Here is a 14,793-nt window from a genome sequence, read left to right as displayed (position 1 = left end):
TCCGGTCGGCGACCTGTTTTACAAGCTGGACACAAGGTCATCCCCATTTTAGCTAACTATTTTCAAAATACTTGAAAGCCACACGTTTAATAAAATTGTTCTATTACGGCCGCCGAGAACTTACTGAGTTTGCTTTGGCCCAAGGAAATAGGTTGCTTTAAAAAATAAAAATAGGTTGCTTTAAAAAATAAAGCTACCTGGCACCAGTGGCGATTCATAAGATTATAGCTTTACAGTTATTTTACAAAGATAACGTCGGTTGGTCTTAAGTTGCGGTGGGGCTATTTTTTTGGTGGGCCTGGGGCTGCAGCCCCCTCAGCCCCCGTCTTAATCCGCCCCTGAACTACACAGCAATGATTTATGAAAAGGAATGGATGTAAAGCAGTAAACATTGTTAAAACTCAATTGTTTGACCATTTTGTGGCCGGTAAGTTATAAAACATCTTGTTATTTATCGTGTACAGAAGTAACATGCGGTTACGTTTAATGTTGTTTCACGTTTAATGTTGATCCACGAGAGCAGGGTTGCCAAAAGCACATAGAGAGCCCGCATGTACAGTTGCTACAGTTTTGTCAGAAAATTGTAGATATAATTCAGAAATAAAACATAATTTTTTATGTTGAGATCTTGTGTTATTAATCACAAGCTTTCCAAAAAATCGTTCAAGGATTCTCGATGTTCCTTTGAGACAAAAATCAATTTAGATAAACACTAGTGATTTCGTTATTTACTCAACATAGCTTGGATTTTAGTAACTGGTCAAAATCACTATGCAGGTACAACCAGTGATGGGATTTAAATTTTTCATCAGCCGGTTCGGTTACAAAAAGTCATATTTTCCGGGAAATCATTAAAGTAGTTGCAAGAAAATGCAACCCCAGGTTTAACTAAATGTTACGAACCGTCGGACTCAGAAGAAGCAGAACAGCCATACTAAAAAGCAGCAGTCGTCTCATGACTTGTACTTATGACGCAACAATTGGTTTTCAGACAAACAATCACAAAAGGAAAATTACTACAATTACAAAAATTAACAAATGTATGACTATTACGTGCGACCTTGACCATTGCACGTTTTGAAAAAATGATAACGCGAGCTACTTGAATCTAAAAAATCATGTATAAGATAAGATGCAAAAATCCATTGATAATAACCAGTAATGCTAACCGGTTCGCTAATCATAAAATTTCGCGAGACGGTTCTATAGAACTGGTGCGAACCGGCTGAATCCCGCCACTGGGTACAACGGTAATGTCCTGAGTCGATACGTGGCTTGACAACGACACGGAGTTAAATCGATTGCGCTCTTTTTCCTCTGCGTGTGATTCACGCCTTAGGTAATAGCCGTCACCAGTAATATCAATGTCCAATGCCTGTGCCATCCGCAACATTTTGATGCGCATTGTTCTTTTGTAGAGCTCCACTCTAGGATCGCTGTTGTATTTAGTTTCTTCAAACTCTTCGTCAATCTCGTCAAGAGCCTGCTCCAAATCACCCCCGGCCAACTTGTAGATGTGGAAATACTCGCCGTCGCCTTGCTCGATTGCTTCGAGGTAGTTGTCGATCGTGGGTAAGTCCACACACCTCATTTTGTCACGAAGATTGCTTTTGTTGCCTTGGACATATATCCCGACCTCTCTGAAACGCTTGTGTAAAGCGCTGAGAAAGAAAACGGTGTTCTGTATTATTTTAAAACGTAAAAAAGTGGTAATGGTTAGAACGCAGAAAGTTGTCAGGGGTGCCAGAAAGCAGAAAAGTTCAAAAATAATACTATAGTATAAGTAACATATATGAACCAAAATTGGTATCTTATAAATTATAATTAAACCTAGACAACTAATTGTTTTTAACTGATTTCTTTTAGACCAGGGTTCTTAAACTTTTTTTACCACGGACCCCTAAATTTTTTTTTTGGCCTCACGTGGACCACAATAGATAATTTTTTTTAAATGACGTCATGAATTTACGTCACAATACAAATAGACTTTATAAGTCTGCTGATTTCGGTCCAAAATTGTGAAAGTGAAATGAAGTCTTAATGCATTCAGTGCAATACCGTTTTATTTTTAATTAAACTGTTGTGCTTGATAAAATGATTACTTCTTAAATATACACAAATATTTCAATTAGGCTTTCATGGACCCCCTAAAGCTAGGTGACGGACCCCTAAGGGGTCCATGGACCCCAGTTTAAGAACCCCTGTTTTAGACTGTTCATTTCGGACTTTTTCAGATGTACACAAGCTATTTACCAAAAAAGAGAGTAAAGAATATCATTATTCTGTTTTTGTCGTTTGGTATCTCGTTGTTGAAATTTGACCTTGTCTTATTACGCGACCAGTTGTTCGTAATGTAATACATGATCATAATGGTGGCGCGTTATGGCTTAATAAAGTAAATAAATTATTTGGGTCTGTCCTTCCACCTAACTATAGCTTTGAAATCAACAAAGCGTCGATATTTAGTTTGTCATAAGTCATAACTGCGTTAAAGCCTAATTAGCGATAGATAAGTCTAGAAATAACCACCTTGTAGCTTGATAATAATTGCAAAGCTAAAAAGGTCGAGTAGATCGACAGCATCTTAATTAAGACGTTTCGATACGAGCTTGTATCATCTTCAGTTGATGTGACTGAGAAGCACATGTGCTGTCGATCTACTCGACCTTTTTGGCTTTGCAATTTATTATCAAGCTACATTATAGATCCGTGCATAGTGTACCCAACCACCTTGTAGAACTCCAACTTACTTTCTTCCTGCGCCTGAGTGGTTCATGATCAACAGGAATAGATCTATGGTATCCAGGTAGCGCAATTTGTGCAAAAGTGTGGCGAATAAACAACATTGAACTATGGACATCAACAAAATAGTCACGACCACTGGGAAAATAATATTCTTTGTAGTAGCTATGCAGACAAAGCTGGTGGTTTCTATGTGACAAACAAACTTCGATTCTATTTGTACTAAAAAAGCAATTAATACGAGCATGGCCGCAACGTGAACTGCTGCCACGGCCAGGGAAACAGCGTTGCGCAAATGGTAGCGAGATCCCCAGCTGTTCTGCTCGTGGTGCAGGAATCCTTTCCAAACTTCCCTCGCCTCTTTTCTACGGTCGTGCATTTCGCCCGGTTTGCTCACCAGGTCGAGCATTTCTTCCTCTTCGGGAAACTGAATGGCATCGAATCGATCGTAAAAGTTTTTCAGCTCTTTGATTGCTGTCACTAACGTCGTGTTGTACTCCCAATAGTTATTCGACAAAAACATCACGCCCGCTGAAGCCACGCTTATCCACCAAAAGTTATTCAAAAACCACCCGAGTGGCAAAAATGCTTTACACGCGTTGTTGGTGAATTCCGCTTCAGGGTCGCCAAACTGACAATTTAGATTGGCCGAAACGAATATTGCCTTGGTAGTGCCATTGACCGAGGGTACGCAGGAAATAAGCTTTTCGTTTGAAGAGTATACGTAGAATGCAGTGACAACCGATATAACGACTATCGAGGAAGAGCGAACTGATTCCCACCAAGGGTAGAAATTTATAGTCGAAAATACATCACTCCAACCTAATATTTCTTGCAAAGCCATCTCAATATTCTGAACAGCAGACTAATGCTAAAAATTCAGTTACAATGTTGACAGGTTTATAGTTAGTTACTCGTTATTAGTTTTCTTGTAAACTGCTAGTTTGGAAGTGTTAGGCTGTATAACACAGTATCACTTTACAGTGCCAAGATATTTTTTTCTGAAACAATGCAATCACTTTAGAAGTTTAGAGAATACTTTTGCTTGCAAATGCACAATATTTTTATCCCAACAATTATCCAACAAGCCAACATACTATATGGCTGATAAAAAACGAAAACGCAAAGGGATGTTCGATTGCCCTGTGCGTGTCTCGTTTTCGGTGGTCAGAAGGACTTATGGACCAAGTAACATTTGCACACATGTCTATCACAATTTGAGTACTTTATATTTACTAATATTCTCGGCTGCAAAATTATTATTTGGATTTGTTTATCGACCAACTGTCATTGACCATACGAATCATTATGACATTAACTGAAGATGATACAAGCTCGTATCGAAACGTCTTCATAATCAAGATGATGTCGATCTACTCGATCTTTTTGGCTTTGCAATTTATTATCAAGAATCAGTATGACATATGAAAATGATTTGCTTTCTATGTAATACCGGAGATTGTTCTTTTTTTTACCCTCTTTAATTCTAAGGATTATAAGCAAACGCTATTACCACTTCGGACATACGCCTCGTATATTGATGTGTAAAGGGACTCCAGTAAAAAGACCGAATTGAGAACATTACCGAATTGTGAACACGTTCGGTATAAGACCAAAATCGGATTAAATGCTAACAGCCGAAAAACGTCCAAATTAAAATAGAACCCAAACTTGCCGGAATAAAACCTAGAAGGCCACAATCAACAACCTTTTACCTACCCCTTAATCCTGCCACTAGCTTCATCTCTAAATTTTATAATATTTCAACCATAACCGAAATTCTATCCTCGTTTATTACCCGCCCCTAACACCAAACAAGGGCCAACAGTTAGGTGCACAAACGTCGATACCAAAACGGCCGATGCCATACCGGCGACCCCCATCGTCTCAAACCCTCTGCCTTCAATTTTACTTGTTCCGGCATGTTTTTATTTTTCTTTTTCTGAACATATATTGGCCTGTAGGCCTTGTTGTGTGTTCCCGTGTATAGGCGTAATAATTTGGCAATCGCATAACCCATTGGTTCACACGATGCCAGTAGGCTACCCTAGATTTATCTTTTCAAACTATAAAGCAATTGCTCATACGCAAAGAAAAAAGTAAGATATTAACATTGACAAAACAATAACACGTAGTGATTACTATTGATGGACTTCCAGGAGAGAACGTTTCCGGAATAACATTAACAGCAATTCTTACAATTTATGTAGCCTATTTACTAATTTGTTCGTCGAACCCTAAAATCGATACACTTTTATACAAATTAACCAGATCGGTGGTTAGGAACCGATGGTTGCCGTTGGCAATAGGCTATTTAAGCCTAGAGTTCCTCAGCAACCAGAACTCAGCAACCAGCTATAGCTTTGGGGTCGCGTGAAATAGTTCAATTTCATATAGTTATTCTGTGCGATTCCGTCTTATACGGCATGCAGTGTCACGCTCGACACATGTGTTAATTTGTAATCGGTCACTACCTTTCCAGCTGACCACCTCTTATTAATGAACAAAATACCCTATGCTTGTAACCAATAAAACTAATATACCGGTACCTAAAAGAAGTATAAGGGCACCGTTAATCTGCCCCTGAACTTAAAATGCACCATTCGTCGTTCAAAAACTAGGATATTTTATCCTTCCAATGTATTAGTTTCCATCTGATAAAAAAGCACAAAATTTAGCGCCAACTTCATAAAATATTTCCTGTTTAGTTTATTTATTTTGCTGTTTAGTATAAAGTCTATCTGCTTACCTATACCCGACTCTATCTGGTAATCAACTAATAATTACACACAATGGTGCAGCTGTGGCATACCGCCAATGTATATGCAATGTTGATGATCCAACCATCGTAGTCATTGCGGTTTCCGTCACGTTTGTTGCGTATAGGAAGCCTTCTTCTCCTTGAGCAATAACTCACTTCAACCAATTAACCGCATACAAGCTTTACCGGCGTAATACGAACACCATTCTAACTGTGCAGTATTTTAGTTATCAAAATCTTTTCTCAAAATTGTCGGCTTTCATGCTAAATGTAACAATAACACGAGTTAGGTTTTACTTTCGCATAGTAGAAGTGGCCTAGCTGCATTAGGAACGACAAAAGCGACCTTATTTTTATATTTTGGCGCGGATTGTAGGCGATGTGCAGTTTTCTATATTTTCCAAACTTTTGTACGGCTAACACACATTAATAATTGACTATTTAGTTCGACCAATTAGCGCCGAAACATTTTTTTAATTATTCAATATTATTTTTTACGACAAAGCAAATAGGAAAGATTGACTAAAACCCAGGTGAAAACGCAGAGATATTTTATGTTCCTACTTACAGTATACGGATATGTCCTCTCAAAATTATTCAATTTTTTTGTATCGGACTTTTCTTAATTCGTACAGCGAACGGTTGATACACGCTACATAATGTTGATTTCATTTGTATTTATGGATGGCTATAGAAGTTTAGGACAAGTGCACATTTTTGAATTTGCATACAAAAGCGAAAACGCTTATCGATTAAACAACACTTAGGAAGCACCAAGCCTTAAGGCTAGGCACATTTAGAGAGAATATCAGAAAGCGATGGCTTATCGAAGAAATAACGCTGGTGATGATTAAACAAATAAACAACTAAGGTGTGAAAAAGTCATCATGGACGGGCAACAAGCGTGCACACTACGAAAAAAGAATACGCTGAAAAAGTACATGGCTCACAATTGACGCGCGCTAGTGGGATTTTAACAGAAACACAACTATTTTGAGGCCTTTTTCTTCTGGAGGGTGTCGGTCTTGGCGTTTTTCTCGGCGGTCGGCGGCTGCTTTTCGGCCTTTTTGCCGGGGCTGGCCTGGTAGCTTTGACCGGAGGACTCCTTCTTGGTGACGTGCTTGAGAACTCTCTGCTTGAGTTCGTTCTGGGTCAAGGGACGATCAAAGTCGACCGACTCGTCGCCCGAGTCGCCCCCATCGTCGCCGTGGTCGTCCTCGGTGGACGGGGGCACGATTTGGATGGGTACCAGGTTAGGGGGCACGGCGGGTCCCCCTAGGAGGGCGGTTGGGGCGCTGGGCGGCGTGCCCGAGCCCACATCGGGCCGGTTCTCGATTTCCTTGAGCTGTACGTAGGCGTGGATCTGCAGCAGGTCGTTGGTCTTTTGCTCGATAATGCCAAGGTACTGCATCATGTTGTTCTCGTTCACTGCGCTGTTGTCGCCCAGCTTTACCGAGATGGTGGAGCGGTCGCAGCTGATCTTGCCGAACACCGACTCGATGCCGGCCTTCAGCTGGTCGAGGATCTTCTCGGTCGCCTTCAGCTGTCTGTCAAGAAATGTAAACATTCTTACGAATTTTATGCGATTGTAATATGGTTTAAAATTAAGAGGTGGCATAGGTTTTCAAAAACCAAAAAGGTTGGGAGCCACTGCGTTAGAGAATGACGTTTTTCCCATGGAGCACATATCTCATACACGAATTACAAGATTGCGAACCGACAGCGATTCATGATAACCTTTTAACTTGTAGCGCCCTATAATTTATATATACATCGGGATAAACAACTAGGTCGGGCATTTGTTGAGGGCGTTTTATTATACATCGAAGCCTGCTTAGAAGTAAATTAAAGACGAACTGCAGGGCATTTAGACAGTTTAGGTTGAACCGTTATCTGAAAAAATACTCCATTATATTTCATCGATACGTACTTTTATCAAGCGCCCGATTTAATCTAGATTCTAGAATGTATTCTAGATATTAATAATGTTCCTCGTTGCCCTGGAGTTCGTAGGTAATAAGTATGGAAGGGTTTAAAGTTAATAAGGCCAAACAATTTATTATTTTCAAAGAATATATATACTGTATACATATTTTAAAATGTCAGTGTTTTCTTAATATTTAATTAATTTATGAATAACCTACTGAAAACCTACTTATCGTAATAATCGGCTTCTTTGGTCGTAGAAGAGAGTTTTTCCTCCAAAGACCGGAGCAGAATCTTCCTCTCACTCTGATGAAGGACGCCCTCATCTTTGAACTGCTTGATTTGCGCCTTAATGTCGTTTATTTCTTCCTCGATAACTTCAATGTCGTTGTTCAGTTCGTTCACGTAGTTGAACAAGGCGAAGTTCTTGTCCTGGAAACACGAGCAATCTGGTTAGCCCTATTGAAATAACCAGTCTCAGTAAACTGCGTGGATATCGTGTATATGTAAGAAAAACTCTAAAAGTGAACAGACAGGTAAGCGGCTGAAATTGACGTACTACTGTAAGTAAGCAAAATGTGATTCTATACCTTTGACAAACCCCAATTTCCCGATATAATAGACGTGACTTGAATAGGTCATTTCTTACAAGGCACAGTAATCATAATAAATCTTTAACTATTAAAGAGTTAGAATCTTCCAGCAAATCAAATTTCACCAGAATACACCGTTTTACCTGTCAAAAATCATGTTAACAACCTATGACATCTGGCGTAAACAAAATTTCAAACATTTCGACAGAATTAGGCAACTACATTTACAAAGACATAACACAAAAGCCTTCTCATATTTAAATGATACTTTGAACATCTACAACCAAAGAAAGCCTATTTGCCCTCCGAAGCAGCATTGGTTTCTTTTGGCGCATTTTTTTTAATTTAAACTTTTTTCTGTTTTAAAAAAGCCAAATATAAAGAGAAAAACAGGTGGCAAAACAAGATTCACCTCGGTTTCAATGAACCTGCTAACGAGCAGATGGATGTCGTCCTCGCCCGTCACCTCCTTGATCTTCTCGAACGCCTTCTGGTAGGTTTCCATGGTTTCCTCCGCCGTGCGCTCGGCTTTATCCTCCTCCCCGGCTCTCCTCTTGGCCGCCTCCTCCTCTTCTAGTTCACTCCTCTCCTGTAAATTCAAAAAAAAACTTCGTTTTCCCTCGGTGCTATAGTTTCGCTTTTGTCACCCAAAACTGAGCACAGTACATTGTCGTACTACGGTTTACAATTCCGAATGCTACTTTTAATTTTTTTTGTACTAACTAAAAGAACAGTGTAATGTAAAGTAATTGGTGAACGTGTAGTCGCACTTTCCAAAAAAGTAGGCCGGGAATGTCTGATATATCAGTAATTGTTCATACCCAGTCCTCAGGTCAATCGATCTCCCATAAGGAGGCAAAGCCGCCACTTGGAGGTAGGGCCATAGTTTAACTGCGTGTCGGCAGAAGGTTAACATTTTCACTTTTTTAATTATGGCGTAAGTGTCTAGATTTATACCATGCTTAAAGGCCATGTCCCTTTACCCAACACTGTATATTTTTGTCTGTTTCATCCCTACTATTGCAAACATTTTAGCGCTTTCAGCGAATCTAAAATTATACATATAGATCATCTCGTCTTGTTAAAAGCGTTTTTTGCCGACGACAATCAGTTAAAGTACGTATCCACTTGCCTGAGACTTCATATTCATGAAGGCCTTAAGTTTGGCGTCGTGGTCGATAATCCTCATCAGTTCCTTGTATTCCATGTTGTATTGGGCAAGATCCTTCTCATTTCTTTCCTTAAGCGCCATCATCTTTGCTTGGGCGTCATCGCGTTGGTCGTAGGCCTTTGCAGGTAAGAAAGGTATTAAGTATTAATTGGCTTACGCCTACGCTCCCTATCTTCAGTGCACTCGACACACTACTTCAAAATGACCCTAATTGACTTAAGTCTCTCGTGCAAAAATGCTTGTCTGGAATAAAAAAACTCAGACAATTCACTTTAAAGGCAAATAGCCTACTTTTTTGATCAAATTGGCTATTTACCCTAAATAAGCAGGTAAAACCCTTTGCTTTCTATAATATGCTGTGCTTTTGTTGTTTGCTAAACGAAATATTGATATGCTGTAAAATTACTTGACTTGTTCAAAACGAAAAAGCCTACATTAACGAGAGTTTTTTGGTTTTTTAGGAATAAACTACTAAATCTCATATAACGAAAGTGTTTAAATATTTTATCGTGTCAAACAACACATTTCTTGATAGTTTTCCGTAAAGTTACCCGATCGATGTAATTTACCTGTGTCGACTGTTCAATAATCTCTCCCATCATTTGTTTCTGTTCGTTTAAATCTTTCGTCAGCTTTTTGTGAAGTCCGTCGAACACGGCGCGTTGCGATCGCAAGTGGTCGATTTCCTCTCTTAACTTCGTGTTGCCTGAAATAGTCAATTTATCGAATGAATAAATCACTACGCTTGGTACAGTGGTTTAGTGCGCATAAGGAGGTTCGCAAATATACAACCATCACGATATAAGTTTGATTTAATCGAAAATGCTACTTAATTAGCCCACTAGCATTTGTCAGTCTCTCAGTAAAAACAATTTTCCAGTCAGGCGAACTGTACAAAGACAATGTTGACTCATGAAATTTTTCTATGATTTAAAAAAAACAAATTTGCAACTTGAGAAAGTTGATCGACAATTTTGATCGAAGTCGACAAGGATCAAAACTCTCCAATTTTTGTTCGAAACTAATTTGGAAAAACTGATAAAAAACTATTTTTCAGCACTGCCGACCACCGCGACTTGCCTGTCAGCAGGGTCGGATCATGCCTTTTAGAGGCCCGAAGCCAGTGATCCTTAACTGTGTGCGGCGGCACACTAGTGTGCCTCGAGAGATTGTTAAGTGTGCCGCGAAACTGTTTGAAATTTGGAAAAGAGAGTATCTGTATTACCAAAAGGCATACATGCACGCATTTAAACTTAACTACGCACTATTCATTACACATTAATAAGTGTGAGACATTTTCGTATAGTTTGTCGTGTGTTAAGGGCGATTGTAAAATTACTCTATTGTTGTTCTCTTAGAAGTGTGCCGCGAAATAGATAAGGATTTTTTTAATGTGCCGCGAGCCAAAAAAGTTTGGGAACTACAGCCCTAAGGACTTGAGACTTTGATACCTTGTTATGTTATTGAAAATACAAACACAATAAACCTCACAAGATTATTTAAGAAAGAAAAGTCAGCAAAAAATTATTTCCACCGGGCCACTAGTGAGGTCTGAGTCGTCTGACCAACTCGAATTATTTCATTAAACACTGAGGCACCATTAAAATTTGGCTATGAAAATATATTTGGCGCCCCTCTTCATAAGATGCCCCATTCACGTGGCTCTTTTGCCTAATGTGTAGTCCAGCCCTGCCTGTCAGCATCTTGTTGAACTCCAGGGTGGCCTTGTCGAGGCGATTTTCGAGCACACGAATCTTCTTCTGCGTGCCGACGTGGCGCAGGTGGCTCGAGTGGACGCCGCCCATGTTCTTGTGCTGGTTGCTGATCTGCACCTCCATGTCGTGCACCTCAGCGTCGAGCTGCTTGATGGCGGCGATCTCATCGCTGATCATCTCTTCAAACATGTCCTGCTCGGCCAGGAGGCCTTGCAGCTCGTCGATGTTGCTCGTGTCCTTCTTCTGGTTCTGCGCCGACTGGGCCAGTTGCAGGTTCGTCTGGATCTCTTCGCGCTCGACCTATATGCGAACGGAATCGACAGCTCTGTCAATTTTGTACATTTTGTACACAGCGCTAGCGTTGCAACTAGATAGCCTATGTCTGAAAATAACTATTATATTCCGATACCGACCTTAAGTCCCCAGCAAGTAATTTCCTGTGACTTTGGGCAAACAATATTCCTAAGAAATCCATACCAATTAAGTTAATTAAATGGCTTAACAAGCAAAATTGGTAAATTGTGCAAAATGGTATTCATTTTCAGGTTATCCGGCCAAAATTTGCTCTTGTGCTAAAAGTACGTATCTTAATCTAAACTTTTCTGAAAAATTTACCCGATAAAGCCAAAAAGTCTACATTGGACCGAAAACATTAGCTGTTATGTACGAATTCATTAGTTATTGGATTGACGCCGATGACACCCGAGTGTCGGATCAGTAGATAACTGTTAGGACTGGGATTGCAGACTGGATAACTAAAATAACTAAAAATAAAGGCCGAATATAAAATTTTGCTTTGAATTATATTTTAACACTTGCCGTTAAAATCATGTTTTATCCTAGGGGTCCAATACACTCTTTTCATTGGCCCGCGTTGCGCAAATATTATTTGGTTTTAGAGAAGGTTTTACATTATGGTATGCCAGTGTTTTCAGAACGAAAGCGCCATTTCGTGTGAACCTTTTACGTGATTTTAGTTTAGCCATGTGGGGTCTATGTTTCCTTTTATATCGAGCAAAGTGCTAAAATGTTTTTGCACCATATGCGTTAAGTATACTTTTACGGTACGTTTTGCAGTGAAATTAAACAGACGAAATTTTTTTCGCGCTCCATACACCTAACTTAATTTGAGTAGCATAATTGTAAATAAGTTCGTCAAAAAAGCACGTTTCTTAAGATTACTTGAATTCTAGTGTAACTTGACGGATTTGCCCTTGTAACATGGGGCAAAAAAGAGTCATCTTTCATAATTTGCAGGTGCGAGTACACGTATTTGACGCAAGTAATTTAGTTAAATGGTGGAGATATGCTTTTTTCCATATAAACAAACCTGAAGAGCCGTGATTTGTGCTCTTTGCCTCCTGATAATGTTCTGTGATTCTTCACAATAGGCCTTTCTATCACCTTCCATGATACGATATTGCCGCTGCAACTTGGCAAGTTCCACCTCGGCCAATCCGTCCATCTCCTGGTCGGAGGTGTCCGACCGTCGACTGGCTGCCCGATTCATTGTCTAAATAAAAAATGGTGCTGTGTGTTTTTAGACAGTGTTTTATAACTTGTAATGACTTAGGTTAATAACTCGCCTTAAGTGCATTTAAGTCACTGTTCTCAAAACTTGACGAAAAGTTATTTCAGTGAAATGACTTGACTTAATTCGACCTAATTTAGTGTTTTAATTTAAACTGCTTTATTTAAATTGAGAAATTGATTTTAATTTTTGCACGAGAAATAGTTGGCTGGCAAAATGTTGTGTTATGGTTGTTTTTGAATATTCAGACAATTTTACCAAATTTAATAGTTTAATGTTTCATTTTTATATCAATGAATTAACTTGGAATGATCTTACTCTTATAATAATGACTTGACTTAGACTTACTTGGACTGGGGTATGGCATATAGTTTTCAAAAAACATTTGACTTGGATTTGAGTTACTGCATAAATGACTTGCTGGGCACTTAAGTTATTTCAAAATGACCTGTTTTCATCACTTCACTTGGAAAAACATGTGACTTGGACTGGGATATGAATTGTTATTTTTTTACATAGCCTTGACTTAGACTTTAGTTATTTTATAAATGACTTGGCCACTTCAAAATCACTTGTTTTTAGCACTGTTATCACGCCATATAGCAACGCAACTTTTTCTTTTAACTTGATATTTTGGCATTATTTAGGTAATTTTAAAATCAATATTATCAATAGGTCACAATCAAACCATACTTCAAAGGCAGTTTTAGTGATGTTTGAGAAAGAGAATATAAAGAAAAAATACATTAGTGGCGAGCATAAATATTATACTTTAGGTTCAGCGGTTGACAATGAGTGGGCAGTACTTTTTGGTTTGGTTGTAAGTTTTTCCTCATTAAAATACATATTTGCTGCATATTCAATAACAAAAAATGTTGCCTAATCGTACCTTGGATTCTATTGAAGCTTTCTCAGTCGCAATGAGTGGTACAGTTGTTGTCTATGTTTAGCAGAGAAAACAACAATATTTAATTATAACCTTTAATAAGTTAATAGGCTTACAAAACGTAAATACTGTGTTAACAGCTGAACCAAATAATTGAACAAGACAGATTAGTTCAGCTTCGGAAATCGGAACTAACGTGTACCTGCTGCATTTCTATCACATCTACAAACGTTGCTAGTTTCCATAGCAACACGTTTCTGTAGCGCCACTAGCGGGAAGTTTTCTTAATATAAATTTGTTATATTCTTTTGTATTTGTTTTGCTTTTTTTATTTAGCATCATTAAATTAAATTTAAAATTATTTTGCGTAAAAACGAAATTATTCATTGATGCAGTAAAAAGTTTAACCGGTGTGCATTTTTTCAATAAACCATGCTTTCATTTTACCATTGGCGAATTTATGCCTTCTACTCTTATGTTTTTTTGTAAAATATTTCCCGCCAAAAATGCCTGATGTAGAAAAGTTAATTTATAAGTGCTCTTTAAGTTTAATTCATCCTGATGTATCTAATTAAATTATTTTGCGGGTTTAAATGCCATTTTTAGGAGGATTAAATGCAGTTGGACCTGAAAGAAGGGTTATGCTGATAAAAATCTTACACTGGTAGTCATGAAGAATATACAGATTAAAGTCTAATGAGTAATCTCTTCGGATAGTGCCAGTGTTGTAAACAAGTCATTTTAAAAAGACTTAAGTCCCATTCAAGTCATTTTAAAAATAACTTGAGTGCAAGTTAAGTGTTTTGCAAAAATAGCAAGTCAAGTCCCAGTCCAAGTCATCGGTTGCCAAGTCAGGTTCCAGTCAAGTCATTATGAAAGCAAGTCACGTCATGTCATTGACATAAAAAATCACGTCATGTCATTGACATAAAAGTAAACTGATACTATTAAAATTGGTAAACTCGTCCGATTATAATCAATAATTTAACTAAAAGAATAACACAAACGCAATATAGCAATACAGCAATACAGCACTAAAACTGTTTTGATGTGCAAAACTTAAGATAAATTTTAATAAAAAACACTTAATTTAATCCCAAGTCATTTGTCCAAAAGACTTAAGTCGGGTCATTTTGGTCAAACGATTTAAGTCAAGTCAAGTCATTTAAAAACCATGACTTAGTGCACTTAAGTCAAGACAATGACTTAAGTCATTACAACAAAGGATAGTGCTATATTGCCTAATTGAAAAATTATTATCACATGTTTTTATCTTAACTTAATTAGGCAAATAACATACTATACCAATTGAAGTTTATACCAATTGAAGTTCTAATGCAGTGGTCGGCAAACTTTTTTTGTAGCGGCCCAAAGTAATCTTTCCAGAACTATTGAAGGCCCACTATGTAAAACCACTAGGAAAACAGTGGCGGATTCGGGATATTTTATATTAAGGTGTAATATTACA

At 38.3% G+C, this 14,793-nt stretch overlaps 1 protein-coding gene across 1 annotated transcript; it reads right to left on the bottom strand.

Annotated features, from left to right (window-relative positions):
• Nucleotides 1–6,170: 6,170 nt before the first annotated feature.
• On the bottom strand, nt 6,171–13,516 carry LOC146133328 (coiled-coil domain-containing protein 63-like). Its single transcript, XM_083396736.1, has 8 exons — nt 13,329–13,516; nt 12,239–12,421; nt 10,887–11,208; nt 9,763–9,899; nt 9,155–9,310; nt 8,435–8,611; nt 7,659–7,861; nt 6,171–7,050 (listed from the first exon to the last, which is right to left on the bottom strand). The coding sequence occupies exons 2-8, from the start codon at nt 12,416–12,418 to the stop codon at nt 6,492–6,494; spliced, it is 1,734 nt and encodes a 577-aa protein (XP_083252862.1). The 5' UTR covers nt 12,419–12,421; nt 13,329–13,516; the 3' UTR covers nt 6,171–6,491.
• Between the last annotated feature and the right edge of the window lie 1,277 nt (nt 13,517–14,793).

The sequence above is a fragment of the Ascidiella aspersa genome, chromosome 9 (genome assembly GCF_963924565.1).
Source record: "Ascidiella aspersa chromosome 9, kaAscAspe10.2, whole genome shotgun sequence".
Lineage (NCBI taxonomy): Eukaryota > Metazoa > Chordata > Ascidiacea > Phlebobranchia > Ascidiidae > Ascidiella > Ascidiella aspersa.
The sequence above is the reverse complement of the archived record's forward strand: the minus strand, read 5'-3'. Positions and strand labels throughout refer to the sequence as shown.